Source organism: Crocuta crocuta, unplaced genomic scaffold (assembly GCF_008692635.1).
Source record: "Crocuta crocuta isolate KB4526 unplaced genomic scaffold, BGI_CrCroc_1.0 scaffold566, whole genome shotgun sequence".
In the NCBI taxonomy this organism is placed as follows: Eukaryota; Metazoa; Chordata; class Mammalia; order Carnivora; family Hyaenidae; genus Crocuta; species Crocuta crocuta.
Window position 1 is genome coordinate 486,074 of NW_027533114.1, and position 26,540 is coordinate 512,613.

General features: G+C 34.3%; 1 protein-coding gene across 1 annotated transcript in view; it reads left to right on the forward strand.

The window, feature by feature from the left end:
• The window catches only part of ADGRL3 (adhesion G protein-coupled receptor L3), a 517,257-nt gene that overhangs the window by 439,575 nt on the left and 51,142 nt on the right, over positions 1 to 26,540 (forward strand). The window contains exons 17-19 of the mRNA XM_077746215.1: positions 3,168 to 3,234; positions 5,259 to 5,350; positions 23,222 to 23,254. Coding sequence (XP_077602341.1) covers positions 3,168 to 3,234; positions 5,259 to 5,350; positions 23,222 to 23,254 — 192 coding nt within the window. The remainder of the gene's footprint in view (positions 1 to 3,167; positions 3,235 to 5,258; positions 5,351 to 23,221; positions 23,255 to 26,540) is intronic.

Here is a 26,540-nt window from a genome sequence, read left to right on the forward strand (position 1 = left end):
CATTGGCACAGGGAACTCAGGGCAGGAATCATTCAAACTTTTAAGGCAGTTAACGGGAAAGAGAGGAACTACAGAAAGCTTTGAGAAAGCCAGCATGTGGCCAAAAACAACAGCAGGTGTGGCCATGTGGCAAGTGAATTAGAAAAGGGATTTTTGCCACACTGCCTTCCAGGAGTCAGTCAAGCCCAGGCAGTGCTCAAGGAGGGATGATTTAGCCAGTACCTTTTAAGTGTTTCATCTTGTCTCTTGCACTGATCCTCTCCAAAGGGAATTTAAATCTATTCTACCAAATAGATACTGTAGAATTTTCTTAAAATTAAAAAAATAATAACTTCTAAAGTAATTTCAGTTCCACATTTAAAGATCACTATGCCAAATGTGATCTTTATTTCCAAATAAAGCATTTGCTGAGACTGCTTTCAGAAAAGTAAAGCTCTGTAAGGCTAAAATTTAATGGCATTATTTTATTTTAAATACAACACATTTGGTGAGATGATTTAAAATTTTAAAATTCCCTACCTAGTCCAAGGCACTCTGTAATAGCATAATTTAAAGTATTTGTATAAGAAGTCCTTAACCTGTAGAGTAACATTTTTCAGAAGTTCTTGAAGCACATTTTCCTTAAAAAGAATTTGCTGAAGATGTGTTTTACATCTTAGATTAGCCCTCAAAAACATGTTTGACCTACAAAAGAGCAGGGGCTATACTATTAACAGTCATTATAAAATTTATTATTAGGATTGTATCATGTTATAATTTCAGCAGCATTCGCGCGCTTGTGTGTGTGTGTGGGGGGGTTAATCTGGGAAAATGTCCATGCTTTGTCTTTTACTGTTCTTATCTTGAGGTCTTGAAGGAAAATCTGGTCTTTGTTAAGAACCAAGAGAGACTCATGAATCCTTCCTCTGTTCTGGTCTTCCCCTTACGCACGCGCGTGCGCACGCACACACACACACACACACACACACACACACACACCTTTATTAGGGTGGTAACAAACTACCCTGTGGTCAGCATGAAGATAATATTCATGTTTCAAACTTGAATTTTCTGGTTTGTTTCTGCTTATTGGCAGCACCACACTTTTATTTTCCGTGATCACAGTTTTTGGACAACAGACCAACAAAAACATAAATAATTACTCAAACAAACCAAGAGTTGGTAGTTTAAGTGTTGATTATTTCCCTGATAGCATTTTTTTTCAGGTTAGATTATTATGTTTATCTTGAATATAGAAAAGAATTATCCGTCTATGTAGTCAGTTTCTTTTTTGGAGGACAAAGATTATACTTCTGTTGAAATTACTTTACATATATTTAATTTAGTAGAAGAAAGCTGGATTTTGTTGTTTTAAAGTTGATTTTTTTCAGGATATATGGTTATTTTTACTTTGCTTAAAAAATTTAGGTTTTAACCTTTCTTTCAAAAATTAAGTAACAGAAAGTTAAAAGAAAAACATAATAAACATCACTGCTTCAATCACTCAGATATTAGACTATTGTATTTTGGCATGTTGCCCCCAGTAATTATTCAAATAAAGCATATGGTTAAGCCCTTTGGTCCACTTTAATCCTTCTACTTTCATGTGAGAGGCAAGCACTAATATGAGTTTGATTTTTTCCCTTTCAATTAAACAAAATTACGTATCTGTCAAAAATATAAGTATTATTTTAAAAATACAGTTGACCCTTGAACAGTTCTGAGTGCTGACCCCTGTGCAGTCCAAAATCTACATCTAACATTTGATCCCCCCAAAACTTAACTACTAATAGCTTACTGTCAACCAGATGGAAGTCTTATGGGTAACATCAACAGTCAATTAGCACATATTTTGTATGTTATATTTATGATACACTATGTTCTTACAATAAAGTAAGCTAGAGGAAAGGAAATGTTAGTAAGAAAATCCCAAGGAAGAGAAAGTACATTTACAGTACCATTCTATATTTATCGAAAAACAATCCACATAGAAATGGACCCACACAATTCAAAATTGTGTTGTTCAAGGGTCAACTGAGTGTTCAAAGATGTAAGGCATAGATTCTTCATGTTACTTTGTCACTAAATTTTGTTGTTGTGATCTCTCTTATTGACATATAAAGATCTACTTCCTCCCTTTTAACAGTTTTATGACATTTCCTCATATGAATACAAAACACTTGATTGGCCCATTCCTCTACTGATGGACTGTGACAAGTTCTTTTCTTCATATCTTCTCTGGCATTCCATTATTGCTGAGGTTTAAGTAACATTTTCATAATAATCAAATATTTATGTACTTTGGATTTGTAGTTTTAGACCACTTAGCAAACCACTCGAATATTTTCCACTGGAAGTGTTTTCTTTTTTAATTACTCCTCAAATACAGCAAAATGGCAAATAATTCAAGATGTGATTTTTAACATCAAATGTAATTTGTTCAAAATTTATATTAATCTTTCTCATAACTAGTCACTTCCATTTTTTCTTCCTGTCATCCTGAAGAATGAAAATGTAATTTCCCAGAGGCCTTAAGAATTGGGGGAGTATTAAATGTGACTGAAATTAAGTGATTAATAATTTACTTTTGGGTCATGAATCAACTTCACGGGATGCTAAGGATCATTTGCAACCCCAGAAGCATTGGGAGTAACAATGCACTTTTTCAGACTCAAGAACTCTCAAAGGTTGGCTGCCCAACCTAATTAAACTTCAATCTTCTGATACCAAATTTATTTCTTCTTTGCACTGAATTTCCTCAGATCTTCTTGACAGGAAAATGTTACTTTGCCTGACAACTGATAGACAGGTTATGTAGCACCATAATTGGAGAGAAAAGGATAGCTTAAAGCTACTCGATTTAATGGCTATGTGTATGGCTTTCTCTCTTTCTTTTCCTTTTTATCCCTTTTTTCTTAAAGCTCCTATGACAGACACAAAAGGACTTAGCAAATAGGCCTAGTGCCGTTTCTTCCCTGCTTCCTCCAGGGGTAATTATCTTACTCCATCAATAGTGCTGTCAGAAATTGGGCACATAATTCAGCATTTAAATGAACAAGCAATGTAATATTTCCTGTCTCCCAGTGGGATGCTTTGCAGTTCACATTCTTCTCTGTCACTCTCTCACTCTTGATGTATGTCCCATACCCAGTCCTTGAATGCCTTCTCTCCCTTGTGTTTCATTGCAGATGTTGGCTCCGACTTGACACCTACTTCATTTGGAGCTTTATAGGACCAGCGACCTTGATAATTATGGTAAGAACTCCTCACTAGCTATGTGTCTCCCAGGTCAAGAAATAAAACTTTTACTATCCTTGAACTGGCTATCTTTCCTTACATAGATGAATTTGGGAAAAGCATCTACTTATTTAACCCTATATGACTCAAGGAATTAGACACTCATTAGAGTCTACTTTAATATTGTAAAATATGTAATCAACACTGCTGGAGAAGAAAACACACCTTTGCAAATATTTATGCAGTACCATGACTCCTTAGGAACCTGATCCAACATAATCTATTTGGTTTTGTAGGATTTTGAACAGCGATAACTTCAAGTTTCACAACAGTATATTTCCTTTCTTTTTCATTTAGATAATTTGAATTATGAATGAAATCAGAAATTGGAAATGTGGCAAAATACCTTACTATTTCTCCCAATTTTGTTTTTTATATGAATCTCAAAACTTTAAAATTCAAAAGGATTTCACTTAAGAATGGCACATATAAGTTAGGCAAGTGTTCCAGAATCATACTGCCTTTTGTATATTTAGATGCATAATATCTTGATTTCAAATATGAATTATTTATTGTCATTTATTTTTGGCATTATTTATATACTCATCATTTTATAATACAAAATCATTCTCCAAATAAAACGGCCTCTTGATTTTGAATAAGATATAGATCTCCAATTCAGTATCTGAAATCCTTTGAAACTAGCATATTTTAGAATTCAGAAAGTTTTGAAACTTTAGGATGATAATGTGGTACATGTATTGCATATTATATAGAATTCCTAGTAGAGAATAAGCAGTTGCCCCAAATCAAACACATCAACCAATATTAAAAGTAGGGATGAGGCAGGACTCTGAAACCAAACACAGTAATAATTCAGCAGAAAAAAATTGGAAGAGTAAAACCAAATGGAATAAAGACAGAAGAACCTTATATCAGTACAAGTTCAGTTTTCCCACCAAATGGATTTAGTTAAGGTTAGGCTTTTTGGCCACTCAATAAATTTTTTAATACTTTGACTTTTTAGACTTTTTGGATTTGATGAAGGATTGTAGAACTGTATTATTGAGAGAACTTCAGGAGGGCTTATAATTGGATTTTCCTCATCCTCACCAATCCTAAATTTTGAAACATATTTAAACAAACCACATCATAAAGGGCAATTCAATATGTGGTTTTCTATAGTTTGCATATATGTGATAGATGGAATTTACACCAGAACTTTTTGTTTTGTTTTAAGTCCTATGCTCTCTCTGGTTCCACTGATAAAACAGTATCAGTGAGGGTTTCAGGACTTTAATCGTAGTTTGTTATAGCATTAGAATTTAACACCATTTTATAATCCTTTTGATCTAGTTCTTCAAAAATATATTGATTTTAGTGTATATTTTTTTGGAATGTAGCATTTTAAAATATATCCTCAAACAGTAAATTTGGGTCCATGTTCACAAAATATATCCCCAAACAGTGTTCGGAGGGCAGAAATAGTAACATACCTGGGATAATTTTTTTAAAGTTTATTTATTTATTTTGAGAGAGAGAGAAGAAAGAATAGAGAGCACGTGAACATGCACAAGCAGGAAAGGGGCAGAGAGAGAGGGAGAGAGAGGAATCCCAAGCAGGCTCCGTGCTGTCAGCACAGAGCCCAACATGGAGCTTGAACTCACCAACCAAGAGATCATGACCTGAGCAGAAATCAAGAGTCAGAAGCTTGACCGACTGAGCCACCCAGATGCCCAACTCTTTTTTCAACATATACTTGGCTTTGAGTTGTTTTACAATTTCCACAGCATCATTCCAACTGCTGCTGATTTTGTATTTATATGTATTTTGGCATAATGATGCTTTGTAACTCCCTGGTATCCCAATTCCCTAAAGTGGCTTCTTGCCTTTGCTAAAATACTAGGCAATCATCTATGATCCAATTCCTTTATAAGTATAGTGAGAGCTAATTTCCCAGAACAACTCATCTTTTATGGAAAATAGACTTCCTTTTTTTTTAATTCCAGTTATGCTACATAACAGTACCTTTTATATTACAGCTTAATGTAATCTTCCTTGGGATTGCTTTATATAAAATGTTTCATCATACTGCCATCCTGAAACCTGAATCGGGCTGCCTTGATAATATCAAGTAAGTGATTTTTCTTTTTGTTTTCTTTAGCTATCCTAACTTTGGTACTCTAAATTAGCCCTACTTTTAATTCTATTGAAATCTTATAACAGAATGATGAGGATCAATGTGTTGTCTTTGCTGAATAAGATCGTTTATTGACTCCTGAGATGACCTGATCTGCCTGAGAATAAGTATAAGGAAGCTTTGTCTTCAAAAAAAAAAACTTGTCCCCGAAACTCTGATTTACAACATGAGAAGCTCTTAAGATGTACATCTATTTATTTTGTCCTGAAGGCCAGTACAAAGTCTCCGTATCTGGACAGACTGTTGTTTCTTGGGGCAATAACCATGTCAGTTACCAACACCTCATCTCCCTGTTCAGAGAATGTGAAGAGAGTAGGATAGAGGCCCTGCGAGCGCCAGGAGGGGGATTTTACACCACAGAAGAACCCCAAGATTATTAATCTGGGCATTTGTAGAGGAGCTATTATACAGCTGACACCCAGCTCCTTCTGAGAGAGGAGGAGAAAACCCCATTCCCCATGTAAAGTCCATGGTATATAAATATATAGCTCCAGGCTTTACCCCCCTTTGAAATGTTAATGTTTCCTTCTGGGGAGGTAAATCACTCCAGAAGTCTCTCGTTATCTACTTAGCCATCTTTTAACTTCCAAGGTTTGGCCTTTTAACCCAAATTCTATTTTTCTATGCTCTGAAAGCCCTTGCCATGCATAGATATGAAAATATTCACATTCCTTTCCACACCAGTAGTACTTCTTATATATATATATAAGTATATATATATATACACACAAAAAGAAGGTAATTTACATTTTCTGAAAAGAAAAAATAGTTTCTCAGTATAACCAAAATTTTTATCTTGTTCCTTCAGAGGCTGTGACATTTGAGAGAGCTAGTAATGAGGAGATGTACGTTAGTCATTAATATATATTATATATTAAATTGTAATTGTATATAATTTGCCCGTGCTATGTATTAACTTGGTTAAACGTTTTTATTTAAATGAATGTACTTTCAGAAGTTTCATGAGGTCACCTGTGACTTTTGAACATTCTCCTTGAACTACCTCAGAGCGCAGCTATATCACCCATTTTTCATCTGCATTTAGTGCCTGACATAGTTTCTTGCTCATAGTAGGCCTTTGATAAATGTTTATAGAATAAAGCAATACATTAAAGACTAGTGAGAAAAATGTATTGACACTAAGTGGTTAATTTTGTTGAAGGAATCATCTGTTTAACTTCATTGAAAAGGGTAGCTAAGAAAGTAGAAAAATATTATAAAGGAGCAAACTAGGAATTATCTACAATGAGTAGTAGACTTTTGTAATTCTTAATGTTACTTAGTTGAGATAATAGTCATTATTTTGTTGAATTGTGTACAATTAGACTGCCCTTCTAAACTGTAGTATTAGTTCCTTGGACTGTCTGTTCCTGATGAAATTGAATTTAGATAAGAAAGTAAATAAATAAATAGGCTTATAAAATATGTTTTCTTTGTCATATCATACTTTTATTACTTTCGCATATATGATACTATCTTTGTCTCTATTATTTTACAGTGTAAAGGAAAATGCAAGTAATACTTTACTACCATTTATGTTATGTTTTTAAAGTACTATTAAAAGTGAATACTTTGATATTTATGTAACAGCTTTTACAACATTAAAAATAAAGGAAAAGGTCTGTGCTTATGATAGAAATATATTTTAAAAGATCAATTTGTTCTGTAATGATTCATGTATATTTTTTTAAGTGATATGGGTCAAATCTTTATGATGTTATTGCTTAAAAAACCAAACACAAAAAAGGCAATAAATACATATAATGACATTGATGGCATTAAACTTTATATTACAAAACAAAGTAAAGCCTTAAATGAGAATATCTTGATCTAAATTCTGTCCAAACTGCTTTATAGTTTATAGCCTTTGGAAAATTTATTTAACCTTGCTATGCCTTCCTGTCCTCTTAAAATGAGTACAATAATGGGGCAACTGACTGGCTCAGTCAGTGAACATGTGACTCTTGATCTCGAGGTTGTGAGTTCAAGCCCCTCATTGGACACAGAATTTACTTATAAATGAATGAATAAATAAATAAATAAGTTACCTACTTTTGAAAATAAAAATAAGATAAAATGCGTATGATAATGAAACATAGCCAGCTGTCAAATGAGCAGAGGAATATACATACAGGCTTTGAAGATTTTTTAAAGAATCAGTAAGGCAAGAAGAGAAATTAAGTAGTTATTATTAGAAGGGGGTGGTTTTGAGATGGAAAAAACCTGGGTATGAACATGCTTTTGGAGAAGAACAGTAATAGAGTAGTTAGAAACATAAGAAAGGGAATCATTGTTAGGGCTTCAACTTGAGGAATTGTAGAGAATGAGATCCAGAACAGTGGTCAATCAATTCTACTCTATTAGAGTACATGAGGGATACTTTTCAACCTAGGTAAGAGAAGAAGCGGGGCTCTTTTTCATGGAGACTGGATGAAGTAAGTGATAGGTTTGATGTAGATATGGTAGAGAAGCAGGGCAGGTCAGTAAACTGAGGGATTTCTGTGCACTCTCCTCTATGAAGTAGGAAAGATGGCCCTTTGGAGGATATAAGGGCATGTGGGTAAGAGAAAATAAGAAAGCAATCTCAAGAAAATATTCCTTAAAACTTCTTAGAATGTAAGGACATTTCATTTTAAAATATATTAACTATTTAAGAAGTACTTGTAAAGAAATCAACAGGACATAATTGGTAAGGAAAGAAGAATTTATGAAAGGTAATAATGATTTTGAACACTAGGGAAAACACAAAGCCTGGCCTCCTTTTTATTTTGAAAAATTTATAGGGATCTGTATAATAATACATTTTTAAATATTACAGATGATGTAAGAGTATTTATTTTAAAGCATCATATATCTGGATAGTCTTTTTTCAGACTCTCCAGAGACAGGGCATAAAATTTAATGTTTCCTTGTTTTTGTTTTTTGTATTTTTGTAAAATGATTAAGGTGAGCCAACTTGCTCACTTCATTGAGGAGAAAAAGCCACCATATAAGTCTTTTCAGAAGTCAACATCTTTCTAAAACCATTCATTCATTTATCAAATATTTACTGCCTTTATTATGCATGTTCTTTCACAAATATATCTCTCCTTTATCTAAAATATGTTTGCTTCCCCTTATTCACTGCCATCATTTATTTAGTTAGTTAGTTAAAGGTTTTTTTTGTTTGATTGTTTCTGTTTTTGTTTTTGCTTTTGTTTTCATTTCTGAGAGAGACAGACAAAGCATGAACTGGGGAGGGGTAAAGAGAGACAGAGACACAGAATCAGATACAGCCTCCGGGCTCTGAGCTCTCCGCAGAGAGCCCAAGGCCAGGTTTGAACTCTAATGAGATCCTGACCTGAGCCGAAGTCAGCCACTTTACCAACTGAGCCACCCAGGTGCTCCTGCCACCATTTTTTAAGAGCCACCATCAACTTCTGCAGAATCACTCAGCAGTCTTGTAGTAATCATTCCCCGTGTTGATTCTTGCCCCTACCTGCAGCTGAAGAGATCTCTTGAAAAGCATAAATCACGCAACTCTTCAGTAAAACTGGAGTAAAATTCTTGAGTAAAACTCTCCAGCCGCTTCCTGTTCCCTTCACACCGAAGTCCAGACTCCCTACCCTGCCCTAAAAGCCTTCCTGGTCTAGTTGATTCTTTCTGTCTTTAACCACGTGTTTTGTTTTGTTTGTAAAGGTGTCTATATTTATTTTTGAGAAAGAAAGAGTGAGCAGGGAAGGGACAGAGAGAATGAGGGAGAGAGAGACTGAATCCCAAGCAGGCTCTGAACTGTCAGTGCAGAGCCTGATGAGGGCCTTGATCTCACAAACTATGAGATCGTGACCTGAACCAAAACCAAGAACCTGACGCTTAACTGTCTCAGCCACCAGGGAGTTCCTGGCCTCTAGTTAAGCAATTTGTCCCTCTGGCCACTCTAGATGTACTCTCTTTTCCTTTGGGTTTTAACTCTGATTTTTTTTTCTCTTCCCTAACACTTTCTTTTCCCTAGCACTATGCCTGGCTGACTCCCAATTTAGCCTAATTCGTTTAATTATTATTTTAAAAATAATTTAATTATATTTTAATTCAAAATTTACTTCATGGTTATTCAAATAAGCACATTTTTGTGTTAGTTTAGAACATTCATTTGGCTGGCTCATTACTATATTAATGTTATACTCTGTAAGAAATAAAATATAGTGAATAAATATAGGTAATATGATTACCAAGGAAGTGAGGTATGCCAATTCTCAGATTTCTCAAAAATTAATTTAAACTGAAAACTACATTTCTGTTTACTGTTTGTTTACTTGTCTTTTGTCTCTTTTTCATCAAAAATAGGTGATTATTTGACAGAAAAAGTAATTCCAGTCTTCAGAATTTTCTGGTTGAGTTTCTGACATATTAAAATTGCAGCTTACTGTAATCATAGCAAAAATCTAATTTTAAATACATACATATATGTGTAAATATGAATAAAATAATTATTGAATTATTACCAGCACAAAGCCAACCTCCACTGTTGTTGAAGTATTGACATGTAAAACTATTTTTTTTATTTTTAAAAATGTTCATTTGTTTTTAAAGTAAGAAAGCATGTGCATAAGTGCACAAGCAAGGGAGGGGTGGGGAGAGAGGAGAGAGAGAATCCCAAGCAGGCTCCGCACTGTCAGCACAGAGCCCAACATGAGCTCCATCTCATGAACCCTGAGATCAAGATCCAAGCTTATATTAAGAGTTGAACACTTAACTGACTAAGCCACCCAGGTGCCCCATAAAACTTTACTTCTTGAGGAGCACTTATAGTAGTCTTGACAGTTGCCTTCAAAGTAAAAATGTATTGTTTACATAGTTATCAACTAGTTCTTCTATTATTGGTTTAATAACATCACAGTTACTTTAAAGAGTAAAAAGTCATAGAGGCTTTTAGGCCTAAGAAAGAAAATCAGTGCCTATATGGAAGGATGAGGAGTTTGTCCCTTTACCCTTTCCCATGTACAGAATTTAGCATTAAGACTTCCATTTTGGATTAGTCTTGTTTTCTGATTTCTGGTCTCTTACCTTAAGTTTAGAATGAGTGATGGGTTAGCAAACATATTATCAGATGGTCTTTGCTTCCTTCTTCCCTGTGCTCTGATTGCTAAGGGAAGGCATAGTAGTAGAGGGAAGCAATGGCTTCAGTGTCAGACACACTTGGGTTTAATTTTCTATTCAGTCTTGCAATGGTTTTATGACCTTGTAAGCTTTGTCATAGCTCTCAGTCTCAGTATCTCCTCTGAATTGGATATAATTGTATCTACTTTGTAGAGTTTTGAGATAGTTAAATATAATTATATTTGTGATGCATACATCAGATAATTTGTGCCCATACAAAATGGTATGATTATTCTTAACCATGATGTGGAAATACACTGCTGCCTTTGGCTTTTTGTGTTTTTCTTGGTGAAATCTACTCAACTTCCTATCAAAATCCCATTAGTATTTGACTGCCTAGAATTTATTTACCATGGGGTGTCATTATGAATGTCATTAAGCATGGCTTTAGAAAAAAAAAAAAAACTTATTCTATTATGAAAGAATTGGCTCTAGGAGGAAAATGCTCATTTAATTATTAAATAGCAAATTCTGTGCTTAGTTCTGAAGAAAATAAAAATATGCTTAATGAGTTTGGACACCTGCCATACATAAAGAAATCTGAGAAGGCTCTAAATAACTTCAGAGGTGAATAGAAAAAAAAAAAAAGTTATACCTTACCAGCACCTGTAATCACTTATTCTGTTCCTTAAAGATAACTTTCATTTTGAGGACTATGTTTCTAGAGGTTGCTAGAAACAGTTTCCTGGGAATTACACTCAGCTTGAACGTAATATGTTACATTATTACATTATTACTAGTTATTACATTATTACTTTATGGAGTTAAGGATGTAGGGTTCTAAAAATTGAAGGCAGAAGAGCAAATTGATTTAATCTTGAAAAATGCAACAATATCACAAGAATATGTTAATGCTTTAATTTTTCTCCTTTGTATTAATACATTAAGATGACTGTATATGTATATGTAGCTAGAAGAGAGAGCATATGTAGGAGAAAGGAGACAGCCTCCTTTTCAAACAGTACGTATTATCTTCTTTATACTGCAGTCTGAACAATATCCTAAAAAGAGTTGGAACCCTTATGAGAATAGCAATTCTAGTTCTGAGTTGTATTTAGTAAAACTATTTATCCATTTCAAACTTCTGGATGAGTTTTTAGGAAAATGTTTTTAGTACTTTCTCATTTTTCTCTAAATATTAGCTAGTGATATAAAAATGTTGAAATACCAATTTTTTTTAAAAGGAAGCTTGTATAGTCTATGTAGTCCAGACTTTAAAAAGACTTAAAAAAGAAAGCAATCGATTTTATTCAGTTTACCTTTCACCTCCAATACCACTAAATTCCAATGAAAATTTTACCAATTTCTAAGTATTTTAAATATTTAGAGATGTGGTTCTTAAAAACTGTCACCTCTCTTGAAAAAGATTACTGGGTCAACACACTATAGTAAAGATGTGTTTCACCAAATCTTTTTTTTTTTATGAGATAAACTTCCTCATGCCCATACATCCCATAAGCACTCTAGTTCTAGAAAGAGTAGAACTAGTTATTGATTTATTTTATTGATTATAATAAGATACAGTAATGTTCAAGAAAATTCTGAAAGGACTATCCTCTGTCTGTTATTTCATTTTTCCCAGTCTTCCTCCACTTCCTTGGTCTGTGGTTAAAGATCCCTGGAAATGCACCATAACATTATCATAAATGATCCAGGTGCGTTTGAAGAGTAATAGTCTAAACAACACTGTTTGCAGTTCTGTGTATTGTTATAGATTTGCTTCCAACAAGTTAAGGTAGTAAGAAGTAGTTAGTCTTCCACTGATTAGCTTAATTTCCGCAGTAAAAGCATTTCACAATTACTTATCTAGAAAATGAATTTCAGCCACAGATTCACAAAGGTGTGCATTCTGCAAGTGTTGTTGCCAGTCTCATTGAATCATGCATTCTAGGCTGTAGTTTTAAGTTTTCTAAAATGTAAAAGTGATGGTCTCTCTTTTTTATTGTTTTTTTTTTTTTTCATTAAAATGCATTTAAATCCCCATATGATCTTTATAGGAGCCAGGTGTTTTTTGCATCACTGTTTTACACACTGGGAGAGCTGACACTTGAGGAAGACAGTCTGAAGCAGGACTGTGGTAGGCACTCTGGAACTCTTATGCATTACATCTTAAGATCAAATAATACTTTCACTTTTCCCTAAAATAATCACATAAAATTTATATCAAAGTTAGGAAAGTTGGTTGCAGTTTAAGGATGAGAAAGCCTGAAAGACTGACTACCTAAGGGAAAAATAGTTCTTCTTTACAATAAAAACAGAAAAATTAGGGGCGCCTGGGTGGCTTAGTCGGTTAAGCGTCCGACNTAAAAAATATATATATATTAAAAAACAGAAAAATTAGCAGCTCCTTTGTTTGTTATATATGACTTAGACTGAGATTTCCTTTATATCCCTATGTGAGGTGTAGAGTCAGAATTTGGTAAAGGTTGGTAAATGGATATTTTTTATGAAACCAACATTTCTGAAGTCCTAAGATTCATTTTCCCCAAAATTAGTTAAGTGTAAATTTTCATAAGAGTGGAAGAAATCTGAGTGATAAGTATAAGTAAATAGCATTGACATTCCATATTATTCACAGATTTTGTTTATTTTATAGGAACTTTGATTTTTATTCTTTAATTTTTCATTAATTTATTTAGTAAATGAGAAGTGCTAAAATTTGGGATTTATTTCGAAGATAAATTTACAGAATTTATGAATTTATTTTATATAGACTATAAGAGAAAGGAGTAGATCATGATTTCAAAGTTTGTTGCTTGAGATACTGGAAGGGTGAGCTGTTATTACTAAGACGTGGAAAACTGTAGGAAAAATACATTAGCTGTCAGTCAAGAGAGTTTTTTTTAAGACAACACAACTTTGAGAAACTGATTAAACATCTCAGTGTCGATGTTGAGTAGGTCGTTGGAGCAATGACAGTGAACCCTGGAGATTTCAGTCTGGAGTCATCACTGTCTAGGTCTGTTTTATTTTATGTTTGCATGTAGTGATTTTATATTTTATTGTTTTTAGTATTGATTTCACTTTCTGTATATTTATTATTTTCTATAATGTCAAATAATCCTGCTTCTTTTATTTGTCACAGTGATATATTTCCTTTAAATATTAAGCAGACTGAAATGATTTGGGGAAAAAAGTGGTAAAATAGTAAAAGTGGTATGTAGATACAATAAAATAATAAGATAGTGATATTGCAGTGAAACTGGTTTCCCTCACTAGCCACTAGAATGTATGTTTCTGTTAGGATAGTTCCTGCTATGAGTATCAAACGCTGGCTGATACTGTGGTTTAAATTATGACACTGATGATTTATGGGAGAAAACAATCCAGAACTAGATGGTTTCAGAATAAGTTCAGTAGCTCAGTGATGTTAGTCAGGAGCTAAGGTCCATCTACCCCTCCCACAGACAGCTTCTCTGTGGTCACTCCTCAGACCTAGAAGTGTGGGTACTGGCTGCAATCTTCAGATAATTGGTCAAGATTTATTTTAAATCTATGATACTGGGTAAAGCAAAGGGATATTGGGTAAAATAAAATAATAAAACCAATGACTCCTACCCTGGGTCACTAACTTCTAGACATATTGGAAATTCAGAGCCTACAAAGTAGATTTAGAAAGAGCATCCAGTAAGAAGGGAAGACTAGAGATCCTGGAAGCTAGGTGAATCAAGCCTTTCAGTTAAGATGGGAACTTAGACATGATTGCTGGACCACATGTAGATCCACGTGTGTCTGACAGAAGCTGTTTTGGCAAAGTGATTGACAACGCCTTATTCCAGTGGGTTAAGGGAAGAATAGGAAGAGAGGAGTTATAAACAACATGTAACTCAGATCTTTGTTTGTAAATAAGAGCTAAGATATGTAGTTGCTGGAGGGAAATGTAAGGTCAAGGGAGTTTTGTTTGTGTTATATTGATTGGTTAATTTTAAGCTTGATAGAAATTATACCTTCTTACTTTTAATCTGGTAAGAATAGACAAGTAGTTGATGTTGGAAAGAGGGAGAAATTGTATGGTTTCTACATTTGAGTAATGATGGGATGGGATCTATGTGTACAAGTGAAGGTTGGTCTTATATAAGGAGTATAGACAAAACAGTTCTTCCTTTACATGATGAAATTATGACTGAGTTCTGTTTTACTTCTTGGCCAGCAGAAGTTTTCCTTTAAAGCAATGTAGTAAATTATCATGACTCATAAGTAGTAAGTACCCATTGTGTTTAGAAGTATTCATCTATTTGGAAGGAAAGTTATATAACCTTGAAAACCTTATATAACCTTGAAGTTATATAACCTTGAAAACATAAGATTATTTTAATCCTCTACTTTCCCTATTTATATATTAACATTAAAATTAATATATATACTTGTTATAAACTTAATATTCTGTGTCTCCTCTCTCTACCCTTCCCCTGGTTGTGTTCTCTCTCTCTCTAAAATAAAGAAGTAAACATTAAAAAAAGAGAGAGAGAGATGCGTAAGCATGAGGGACTGAGCTGGTGGTAGTGTAAAACTTCCATGGCCTCTCTGGGGTCTACCCTCCAGCCCTTCCAAAGTGTTCACCAACGCATAAGCTCCTTGAACTATAGCATCTGTTAGGGGTTTTAGGGGAGATTTCGTCACAAAGATATGAGTGATTAAATCATTGGCCAGTAATGATAGAGCTCAGTCTCTGGGGCCCCTACCCTTTGCTGGGGGTGGAGTTGTAGGCAGGCATGGAGCTGAAAGTTCCACCCCTCTAATCATGGCTTTTTCTCCAGACCTGTCTCTTCTGCTCACTTCCACCCTTCCCTAATCCCCCTGCCCACCCCTATCATTCATTAACATACAAAAGACATTTTTATCATGCAAGAGACTTAAAGGGTTTGAGAAAGTCTGATCCAGGAACTAAGACCAAATATTTATTTTTTGTTATACCACAGTAATCTTGATTTTTTGAAGTTAGTATGATGAATATTATAGTACTCACACAAAATTTTATTTGAAAATGGCTTGCCCTACATTATGTCCATAAACATATTAGTGATAGAACAGCCTAAAAATGTCATTTTTCTGAGAGTTATCCTATATTTCTAACCTCTGAAAAGTTTCCAAAAATCAAGTCTAATTTTCTATTATTAATATGCTTCTGTGTATGTAGCTACATAATGAAAATGTAATCAAATCTTATGAAAAGGAGAACATTTAATTACTGTAATTCATTTGTCTCCAAATTCTTTATGAAGCACTAGTTCAAACACTTGCTCATTCTAGGGTTTTATCTTTTTAACATTTGTTATAATGTTTTTATTTTTCTTTGAGAGAGAGACAGAGCGCAAGCTGGAGAGGGGCAGAGAGAGAGGGAGACACAGAATCTGAAGCAGGCTCCAAGTCTCTGAGCTGTCAGCATAGAGCCCAACGCGGAGCTCCTCGAACCCATGAACCATGAGATCATGACCCGAGCGAAAATCCGACTTAACCAACTGAGCCACGCAGGCGCCCCCTAGTGTTTAAAATTCTTTATATATATATCATTTAAAAAGTATTGCAAGAATCTAGTAACAATTTGGGGATACTTTTTTTTAAGTTTATTTATTTTGAGAGACAGAGAGCGCATTCAAGTTGGGGAGTGGCAATGGGGGGAGGAGAGAGAGAGAATCCCAAGCAAGCTGCCCTTTGTTGGTGCGAAGTCCAAGCAGGACTCCAACTCACGAAACGAGATCATGACCTGAGCCAAAGTCAGACTGAGCCACCCAGGCACTCCTGTGGATAAAAAACTTTAAACCTACTCTATGTTTATACTTTTCGTTCATTTAGTGCTCTTTATTTTCCTTGAATTTTAAACATCTGAATAAAGGTTAAAAATCTGTCCATATATTTACAATATCTTGTTTAATTATTTTTTTAACTTTATTTATTTATTTTGAGAGAAAGAGTACTTGAGCAGGGGAATGACAGAGAGAGAGAGAGAGAGAGAGAGAGAGAGAATCCCAAGCAGGCTTTGCACAGTCAGCACAGAGCCTGATATAGGGCTCAATTCACAAACCTTGAGATCATGCCCTGAGCCAAAACCAAGAGTCAGACGCTTCACCAGTTGAGTCACTCAGGCACCCCAATATCTTGTTTAATTCTATTTTGTAAAATTAACTCTTAGGTACTATGGATAAAACTCACAAATATGATTTCATGTACTTTAAATATATTATGTTAATGTACATTGTTTCAGCTTATAAACAATTATACAAGGATTGAGTAAATTTGGAACTGTAGGTTCCAAATAAGTGAAAGCATTTGAATCACTTTTGATTACTTCCAAGCAGATCAGTGTTTTCCAATGCATAAGCCGATTTTACCCAATCATTATTTAAGTGATAGTTCTTTGAAGTATTATGTGGAAGATATTAGTGCTTCCAAAGGCTGAATTAAGCACATAAAAAAATCTCATTTGTTTTGGTTATTATAATCAGAACTAAATGGAAATACTTTGTTTTTCCTAACAGAGCTTTCTTTAAAATGACAGAAATTATTTTAAGTTATAATTTTTATTTAGTACTATGATTACATATATGTATATAAATTTGTGTGAAAATTGACCAAAATTTACTGATTTTGAAAATTTTCTGTGGGAAACTTTGAATAAGTAATATTGGGCTGAAAGACTGTTAGCTTCCAAATCTAAATCAACCCATTTCAAATGCTTCTTGTAAATATAGTAAAATATTGATTGTTTCCTTTGCTGTGCGGAAGCTTTTTGTCTTGATTAGGTCCCAATAGTTCATTTTTGTTCTTGATTCCCTAGCCTTTGGGGATGTGTCAGGCAAAAAACTGCTGCGGCTGAGGTCAAGGAGGTTGTTTCCTGCTTCTTCCTCTAGGCTTTTGATGGTTTCCTGTCTCACATTCAGGTCCTTTATCCATTTTGAGTTTATTTTTGTGTGTGGTGTGAGACAGTGATCTAGTTTCATTCTGCATGTTGTTGTCCACTTCTTCCAGCACTGGGTGTTATGTGGAAACCAACTTGACAAGAAGCTATTTAAGAAAAAAATAATTTAAAAAATAAATAATAAATTAAAAAAAAGAAAATCGAGTAAAATATTGTAGACAATATTGTTAAATACTATGGTGTATTTTCAGTGACATATTATAAGTAAAAATTTAGTCATAGATTCCAGTACTCCCTGGCTCTGCCCCTAAATCAATGGTAATTGTTGTACTTGATCAAATATCATTTTTGAAATTTTACATATTGTGTCTATTTGAAATTATGTGAAAAATATTAAGAAAATTAGTTAATTTGTTGACATCTTACTATGTGCTAGGCGCAACTCTAAGTCCTTTTCATGTGTAAGTTTAATCTTTGCAATAAACCTTCTAAGTTTCTACGAGGGTAATTAACTCACCTTTGGACCACACAGCCAGTTAGTGCCAGAGCTAGGATTTCAGCAGACTGTCAGACTTGAGGGTCCATTTCCTTAACCATTACCGTATATTCCTTGTTAAATCACATTCCACATCTATAAATAGTGTTTAATTTTAAATTTAATAGTGTTTAAATTTAAAAGAGATTTTTTTTTTCAGTAAACATCATTTTCAGTAAACATCATTCAGTAATGGCACAGCAGTCTTGTCAGGATTAGAGATAGCGATTTCAGAGTTACTGGTATTTAGGTTGAATTACTGAATAAAACCACCTAAGAAGAATGTTGCTCTGGTAAAGTGACTCAGAAAGTATAGTCAACAAGGTAAATGTCATAGAAGCCAAGAATAGTCAACCATAGAATATTTCTGAGTGGGCAAATATGATAATATGGAAAAAGTTAACAATGGTTCTGTCAATGACAGGGGCACTGTGAAATTTTATGAGTGAAGATGCTAAATAAAGTAGCTTTTAAGAAAATGAGAAGTGGGCAAGTATGGATTACTTGATAAATTTTTCAGTAAAAGATAACACATAAGATTCTTGGACAATCAGGGTGCCTGGGTGGCTCAATCAGCTAAGTGTCCGACTTCAGCTCAGGTCATGATCTTGCAGTCCATGAGTTGGAGCCCTGCATCAGGCTCTGCACTGACAGCTCAGAGCCTGGAGCCTGCTTCGGATTCTTTGTCTCCCACTCTCTCTGACCCTCCTCTGCTCACACTGCCTTTCTCTCTCTCTCTCTCTCTCTCAGAAATAAATAAAACATTAAAAAAAAAATTCTTGAAGAGTCTGGAGAGTCACTGAGATCTAGGAAGAAGATATTTTTGTTTCTTCAATGTAAAGAATATTAAAGTATGTTTCCTTGTGAGAATGAGCCAATAGAGAAGAAGACATTGATGAAGCAGGAAGGAGAACACTCAATACAGAAGCACAGTTCTTTAGAAGCATCTGGATGAGCAGATATGTTGGCTTTATAAGAGCACAGGCACTTCTTTCATTATAATAGGAGGGAAGATAGCATATGGGGATACTGTTGAAGATACTTGATTGACTTCGTGTTGGAAAGATGGGAACATTTCTGTCAGTATTCTTGGTAGAGTTCTTCCAGAAGTGGACTCTGAGCCAAGGATTCAGCTCAAACAATTTATTTAGGAAGTGCTTTCAGAAGAAACCAGTAAGAAAGTAAGGGGAAGCAGTGTAGGCAAGAGGGAGAAGCATGCAAGAGTTGTCATTTTGGGTGACGTCTTAGACTGACCCAGACACCAAAGGGAGCTCTGAAGTGTAAGTTATACTTTACAACTTTCCAACCTTGAGGCAAAAGAGCCGGGATTGTATAACTTCACACCTGTTAGCAATTGACCACAGACTTCCTGTGGGGTACAAATGGAACGTAAGCTCCCAGGTACTTCTAATAGCTCTAGTGCCCAAGGACAGTTATCTGTAGGTCACAGGGGTAAGCCTTTAGCAGGTGAGCATAAAGGAGCTAGAGGATAAATTCAGGAGCTCTACAAGAGATTGTGAAGTCTGGACAGTGCACCAGTGTGTTTGCAAATGTTAGATTGCTTCCATTTTTTTCTTTAGCAAATCGGTGACAATATTCAACTGAGAGCTTAGGATGACAAGAAAGTTTGACATTGAAGAAGATATGAACTATTCCTTATGGAGAGTAGAAAAGCATATATGCTAGGGAAGAATAGTCAGCTTGTCAGACATTGTCAACACTGTTGTGTTGTCATGAATTTAGCATGTCTTAAGTAATCATGGTTGTGTATTTTTTGTTTTGTTTGTTTGGGTCTTTTTCTTTTTTTTGGTTGCGTTTTTATTTTCACCCCCCAACAATGCCCACCTATCCAGGGTTGGGGTTTCCTAGAATCATTAAAAGTGAAAGGGGCTGTAAGAAAGTAAGAAGTCATAGGATCTAGGTTAGCCACCAGGGAAAGTATGAACACAAACAGAGTGTGGTAGAGTGAAAAAGTGAAGAGTAGAGTAAATGGGAGGTCTGAAGTGGTGATAAACATCTGATGGCAAGAACCTCTAAGGAGCTGGGGGTTTGGGTGAGGAGAAACCATGGTCTGGCCATGGCAATTCTACTGACTAAAGGTTGTGAGAGAACCAATATTTGAATTTGTGTGGTCTTTGGAGAAAGTACTGTCTGCAGTACTTCTCTAAACGCAAAAAGGTTATAGAAACACTTAGAGATGAAGTTTGGTGTAGAGGGAAATTGGTTGATATTTAACTGTGAGTTTCAAAGGACAGAATGGAATGTGGAGGGGATGGAGGAAGGGAAATGGTGGAAAGTTGGATTGTATGAAGAGATATATCCCCCAAAATAAATGGAAATAATAAGCCTGTAATCATTTTTTGTTTGTCCAAATTCATTACTTACTATCTTTTTGCAGGCAAGTATCATGTTGAGCAATAGAGTCCCTATCCAGTATCGAGTAGTGATGGAAAAATCCCCTAGGTGGATGATAACATTCTACATTCTACCTTTAGATAAATACGTATTCTCCCCAAATTCTAGAAAATACTGAGATCCATAAATCTTAAGAACCACAGCTCAGACTACTAAAATATGTTCCAAATTATGAAAGGAGACAAAAATGCTCTATGATTAAGGGTAATAAATAGATGATCACTGATTGGCAAATTAATCATCGAAGGGTTTGTAGACTACACAAATGGATTAAAAATCTTACCAACATAGTCTGAGTGCATTTCAGTTTCCCCTAATTCCAGGAGTATAACTCTCATTTAAGTAAAACAACAATAAGGGAATAAAATAATAACTCTTTCAGACCTTAACTTTTCTCATTTTCCTATTTTCCAGGAATGCTTTCTTTTAGGGGTGTTGCCGTGTTTTAAAATGATAGTTTTTTTTCTTTACCTCATTTTAAAAAGTGGTGAAAGCATGTAAATTATAGTTACTTTAAATAAAGGAATATGTATTAAATCATTGGATTTGTAATTAAAATGTGCAGACAGTAATGTAGGATGTTGTGCCTTGAGCTTCTCAGTCCGCACTTGAAAATTTCCTAATCTAGTTTTCTCTTGGCTGACTCCCAATTGTTGTTGGATTTTTCCACTACATACAGTTATGTATTTTAAACAAACTCTGTCATCAAAGTCCCTGGAACTTTTATAAATGTGCTATTTGAGCATGCTTTTTAGAATACTCTGGAATGTTTTCTGTGGACATTGATATTTTCAATCAGATCCTTCAACGTGCTAATAGAAAAGTCCTCTCAGTTCCAGAACTGAAGATTGACAGTCTAAGGTTATAGTTTAAAACTGCTTAATTATGAGATTAAAAAAAAAAAACAAGCCGTAAGCATAGAAGGTAATAATTTATCAACAAAAGTATTGACATCATCGGATAGTAATGTATTACTTCTACCAAGATGTAAGGCAAAAATGGCATTTTTCTGCCTTCTTTGAATTTGCCACGTTCTACTCAATTAGCTGTACAAAGGTTTCTAAAATTGCCAGATCTTCCATTCAGTAACTTTCATGAGTGTAGTATAATGAAACAACACAGATGCAACATCTTTAGTAATACTCAAAGGAACCCTATTAGTAAAATATTTGTGCCCTACTAGGTTTTCTTTTTTTTTATGTTTTTATTGTATATTTTTGAAAGAGAGAGAGAGAAAGTCTGAGTGGGGGAGGGGCAGAGAGAGAGGGAGACACAGAATCCAAAACGGGCTCCAGGCTGTCAATGCAGAGCCTAACGTGGAGCTCAAACTCCTGAATCAAGAGATCATGACTTGAGCTGAAGTCGAATGCTTAACCACTGAGCCACCAAGGTGCCCTCATTTTTTTTTAACAAGTTTTAATGTCTTCCTATTTTTCCTCTAAGCTTTGCTGTACACTTTCACTTGCTAATACACAGTTTGAATGTTTTTACCATTGTTATGTCTCTGCCCAGTCGGTCCTATCTCTATTCATTTTACCTTTGTTAGAAATACATACATTTGAACAGTTAACTTTTCCTTCTACAGTGTGTGCTTTTGAGGTCTTTGGAGGACATTTGGAATTCTTTCTCTAATGAGCCAAATTTCCAACCTCCTTTGCTAAATAATCTACCTTTTTCCATCAGATTGGTGCTGCCACACTATCCTGTATCAAAACTTTGTTTCTGTGCTCTCTCGTCTGTTTCATGGACGTACACTTTGTTCCTCTACCGGCACCATATCCGTATCAGAGCTTGCTTAATATCTGGTCGAGTCAGACTTCCCGTTTTGGTTGTGTCTTTCAGAAGTGCCTTAGCTACTCATAGACTTTTATTATTCTTTCACATATTTTTCAGGATTAGCTTTTAATTCTTTTAATAGTTTCCTTACCCTTCTGAGGTAAATCGTAATTGATTCTGATGTTTATGTACCATTAGATGTTACTATTTAATAGCTTATTTAGGATTTTCATATAAGTTCTTAACTAAAACGTTGTTATGACTCATTTTTTATTCTCTTAAACTCTCCTTACTTGCCAAGTTACAGTAGCCTCAGTAGAAGGTTTTTCTTCTTTTCTTTTTAGGCCTACCCTATATGAGAAAAGAATTATTTTTTACTTGAATATTAGATAGAATTTATTTGTAAAATGTTTTGGGGGACTTGAAGCCTTTTTGGATGTAGCAACAGATAATTGCTCATGTGTATGTATGTGTATTTTATTAGTAATTGATTTCTAATTTGATTTCATTATCATCAGAGAATACATTCTGATTAATATTGATTCCCAGTACTATATTGAGGCTGCCCTTTGGCCTAAAATGTGATTGAGTTAAAATTGGTTAACTTTGCTATTTGGAGCCTTTTATATATCTACAAAATTGGATTTATTATTATATTGCTTAATTTTTTTCCTCATTGACATAATTTCAAGATTAGATTCCCAGTAACAAATTTAATGGTAAATAACAACATCTTATTAAACGTAGGATGTGGTAGAAACCTTGGGTCATTAAGTGGGCCTACTCACTGTCCCAGGAATTTGCTCTTATGCATTATCTATGTGGGGACAACTTCAAATTCTTTACCAGTGGATTTTCACTGTTCCATATGAATGAAAAATTCAAGAATTCAGAGTGCTTTTCAATAGCTTGTACTAACTGATAACCTAAGGGCCATAGGCTATTCTTTCTTTGGTTCCGCTTAACCCTGAAAATATCCTACCGAGATTATTTTACTCATTGTGGTGGTGAGTAAACTAAAGCTTATGAAGGTTACCTTACTTGTCCACAATTAAGTAAAACTTGTCTGCTTTCTGTTGTATTTCAGTGCCTCCCTTGGTTCCATTTATTGGAATCTTTAGTAAGTACAGACATGTTTTAAATACTCGGTTGTGCTTTTTTTTTTATGTTTTAGTTGTTCTTACAAGCAGTTTATAATAAGGTGTTTATTCACAGAAGGGATATGATGAATGTTTCTATTACAAGTTGTTGCAACAAGAGGTGATGATACCATATGGTATGAGAAAGAGTATAATAGCAATTCGACTTGTCACAACATATTTTCAAGAATACAAAAAAGTTATTAATTTCCTGAGTTATTTTACTTAACTTAAAAGTTTGTGCGTCTTCTAAGTTGAAAAAAAGAAATCCTGAAAGTATGTAATATATTCTTTAAAGAACTTCATTTCTTTGCATTGCAAAATCTTCAAAAAGTCAGAAAAATATTGATGAGGCCCGATTTTAGAACAGATATCTCTTAATGAGTTTTTATGAACATTTCACATATGGTTTTATGTCTTTTGTTCTTTATATTTAAATGATTGCATTTAATGGACATTGCGGTTCCTTAGTGTACTTTTCAACACTGAGGATACACCATGTTTATGAATTAAATTTAGCTTTCTCATGTAATTCGGAGAACTCTGGGATTTGACTTTAATGTTCATTAGGAATTCGATTATATCCCATTTCAAATGAGAATGTAAAAATTCACAGCACTTACTACGCCCAAAGATATTGTTACATGAAACATTGCATAAACAGGGTTTTAAAGGTAAAAGTAAGGATCATTTCAAAAAGTCAGTGACTCCCTCTTCCCCTTTGGATTTCTACTTAGTATATGAATTTCCAAAACACTTAAAAGGAAACCTAATGTAGCACTGTATTTGTATTTTTCCCTTTGGCCCCTTTTTTGAAGTCAGGAAGTCAGTATACAGCAGTAATTGTAACAGGAAATATTTATATAGTATTGTACTTTTGTAAATTAAAATTTTGTAGATTTGCATATTTTTGTGTGTGTTGAGGGGTGCCAACAAAACCCTTTATTTAATATATACAACAGCCCTATGGAAAAGAAAATTCTGTATTCATCTATGTTTCACAGATGAGGAATGTGAGGATCAGAGAGGTTAAATAAATAGGCCAAGGTTGCAGAGTTAGTAAAAGTCGCAGCTGACATTCAAACCTCAGGCCAAGATGATTCACAAGTCCAACTTTCAGTTACTATGATATACAGATATCCCCCGATTTTCAAGTCTTCACTAATCCCTTTGCCTTTGCAAAAGGCCTACATTGGTAACTATTTTTGCTAAGTAAAAAAAATCTGAAGAGGATATTTACATTATGAAAAAAAGGCAAAAAGCAAAAGTAGAGCTCAGTGTTTGTTGTGCAGAGAGCTGTTCTAGAAGCAGTGCCCACCCTGAGCAACAAAAGTGGCGCTGCCAAGCTCCTTACCTGGAAACTACAGTCAGCATCTCAGCATCAAGTCACCATAGCTTTGAATTGTGTCTGTGAACGTCTGTGCTTTGTCTCAGTTTATTTTGTGCATCTGTTAGCAAGATGTGTTCTAAGGGATCAGAAAAACCTAAGAGAGAGACACCTGACTGGCTTAGTCAGTAAAGCATGCCACTCTTGTTCTTGGGGTTGTGAGTTCAAGCCCCACATTGGATGTAGAGATTGCTAAAATAAATAAATAAATAAATAAACTTTAGGGGGAAAAAGAAAGCCCAAGAGAGATTACTTTTGGGGTCTATGAACACTCAAAAAATTTACATATAAATTAATGTAATTCCTTCATTGCTTTACACCATTTGAGTTTATGAATAGGGTTTCATAGAATAGTGGGAAAAACCTATACTATCTTCTGTACATTAAAATTAATAAATTATCTTAGGGTGATATTATTTGCTTTCAACATAAGATTCCAAAATTTGATATGTTATTTGCATGAATCCTACCAAGTCATTTTTATAAATCTGGTAGATGGAGATAGTGAATTGTAATAAAATTGTAGCTATGTACAATATATGTTCGTTATTCATTCTCATAATTGATATCCTTAATTTCTTTCATATATAAATTAATTCTTTATCCATATTATATTGAGTTATAAAAATTTGCATACCATTGAGTTGTAAAGATACCATAATTAAAGTTTTATTAGTCATTGATTTAATATTTATTGATCCTGATTTATTTTACTCAATTCTGCTTAGTTTGAGACTTACCCAATTCATCAGCAGTGTGAAATCTGTGATTAAAAATTTAATATTGGTGTATGCTTTCAAATCTGTAATATTATTATAGGGACATTGATGCATGGGAATGAAAGTGTTCATGATATATTCTAAGCTGTTTATTTTATTTATTTGGTTCATTTCATTCTCCTCTTACTAAATTTTGTATGAACAAAATGTAGCAAGATAGCTTTTAATAGTAATACTTTAATGGCAATAAAATCCATAGTTGAAATATAATCATCTTCTCTGCCGCTGATAATTTCTACATTGATGTTATATGACTTTCATATTTTTCTAAGAATTTTTAATATCTTCAATACTTAGTGATTTGAACATATGACCATATGAAACATTTTTCATATTTGACTCAAAAATGTTGAATTACATTCTAAATGACTTTAATTTCCCTATAGTGGTTAAGAGACGGAATTGAATATAATTCTAGGATAGTATAGAATATTAGATATATTAAATGTAATATAAAGTACATTTGAAAGAACTATGAAACAGTCATGATTTTGTCCTGTTACTAACTGATTAAGCATTTTTAACACAGTGAGGTATAAACATGAAATATTTAGATTTTCCTCTGATCACTACTCTTTGAGCTATGCTATCTTAAATATTCCTTAACCACTGGGTAGCAGATTTCTAAATGCTGTGTTAGATGTTGCTACTTGGCCAGGCTATTCTGGTTTTTAAATGTCTGATCAACTTAAAACTTGAAAAATATATCCCATTTAAGGCATTCATCCCCCATTGTCTGCTAAGATTTACTGCTGGAGAATTAGTACAAGTAATGGTGTTACTTCCCTTCCTCTTTCCACTGTTGCATATAGTCAACATTGTAGTCCTAAAAGACCTTGTGTCTATAATTCTAGTTTGAAAGACTGGGGAGCCCTGGACTGGTAGTTTGGCAAAGCAGTGTCTCAAAGCTTACTTCTGTGTGAAGTTCATAAGAGTGGTTTGTTGCCGGATCCTTTTAGAATGTAGGTAACTGAATCCTTCTTAGTCCTCAGTTGGGAACTGATTAAAGAATAGTAGGGAAAACCTGTGTACTGTAAGGATGCAGAAGTATTTGTTAGCGTTTTATTTTTTCTTCGATGAAGAATGAAGCATATAGTTTAC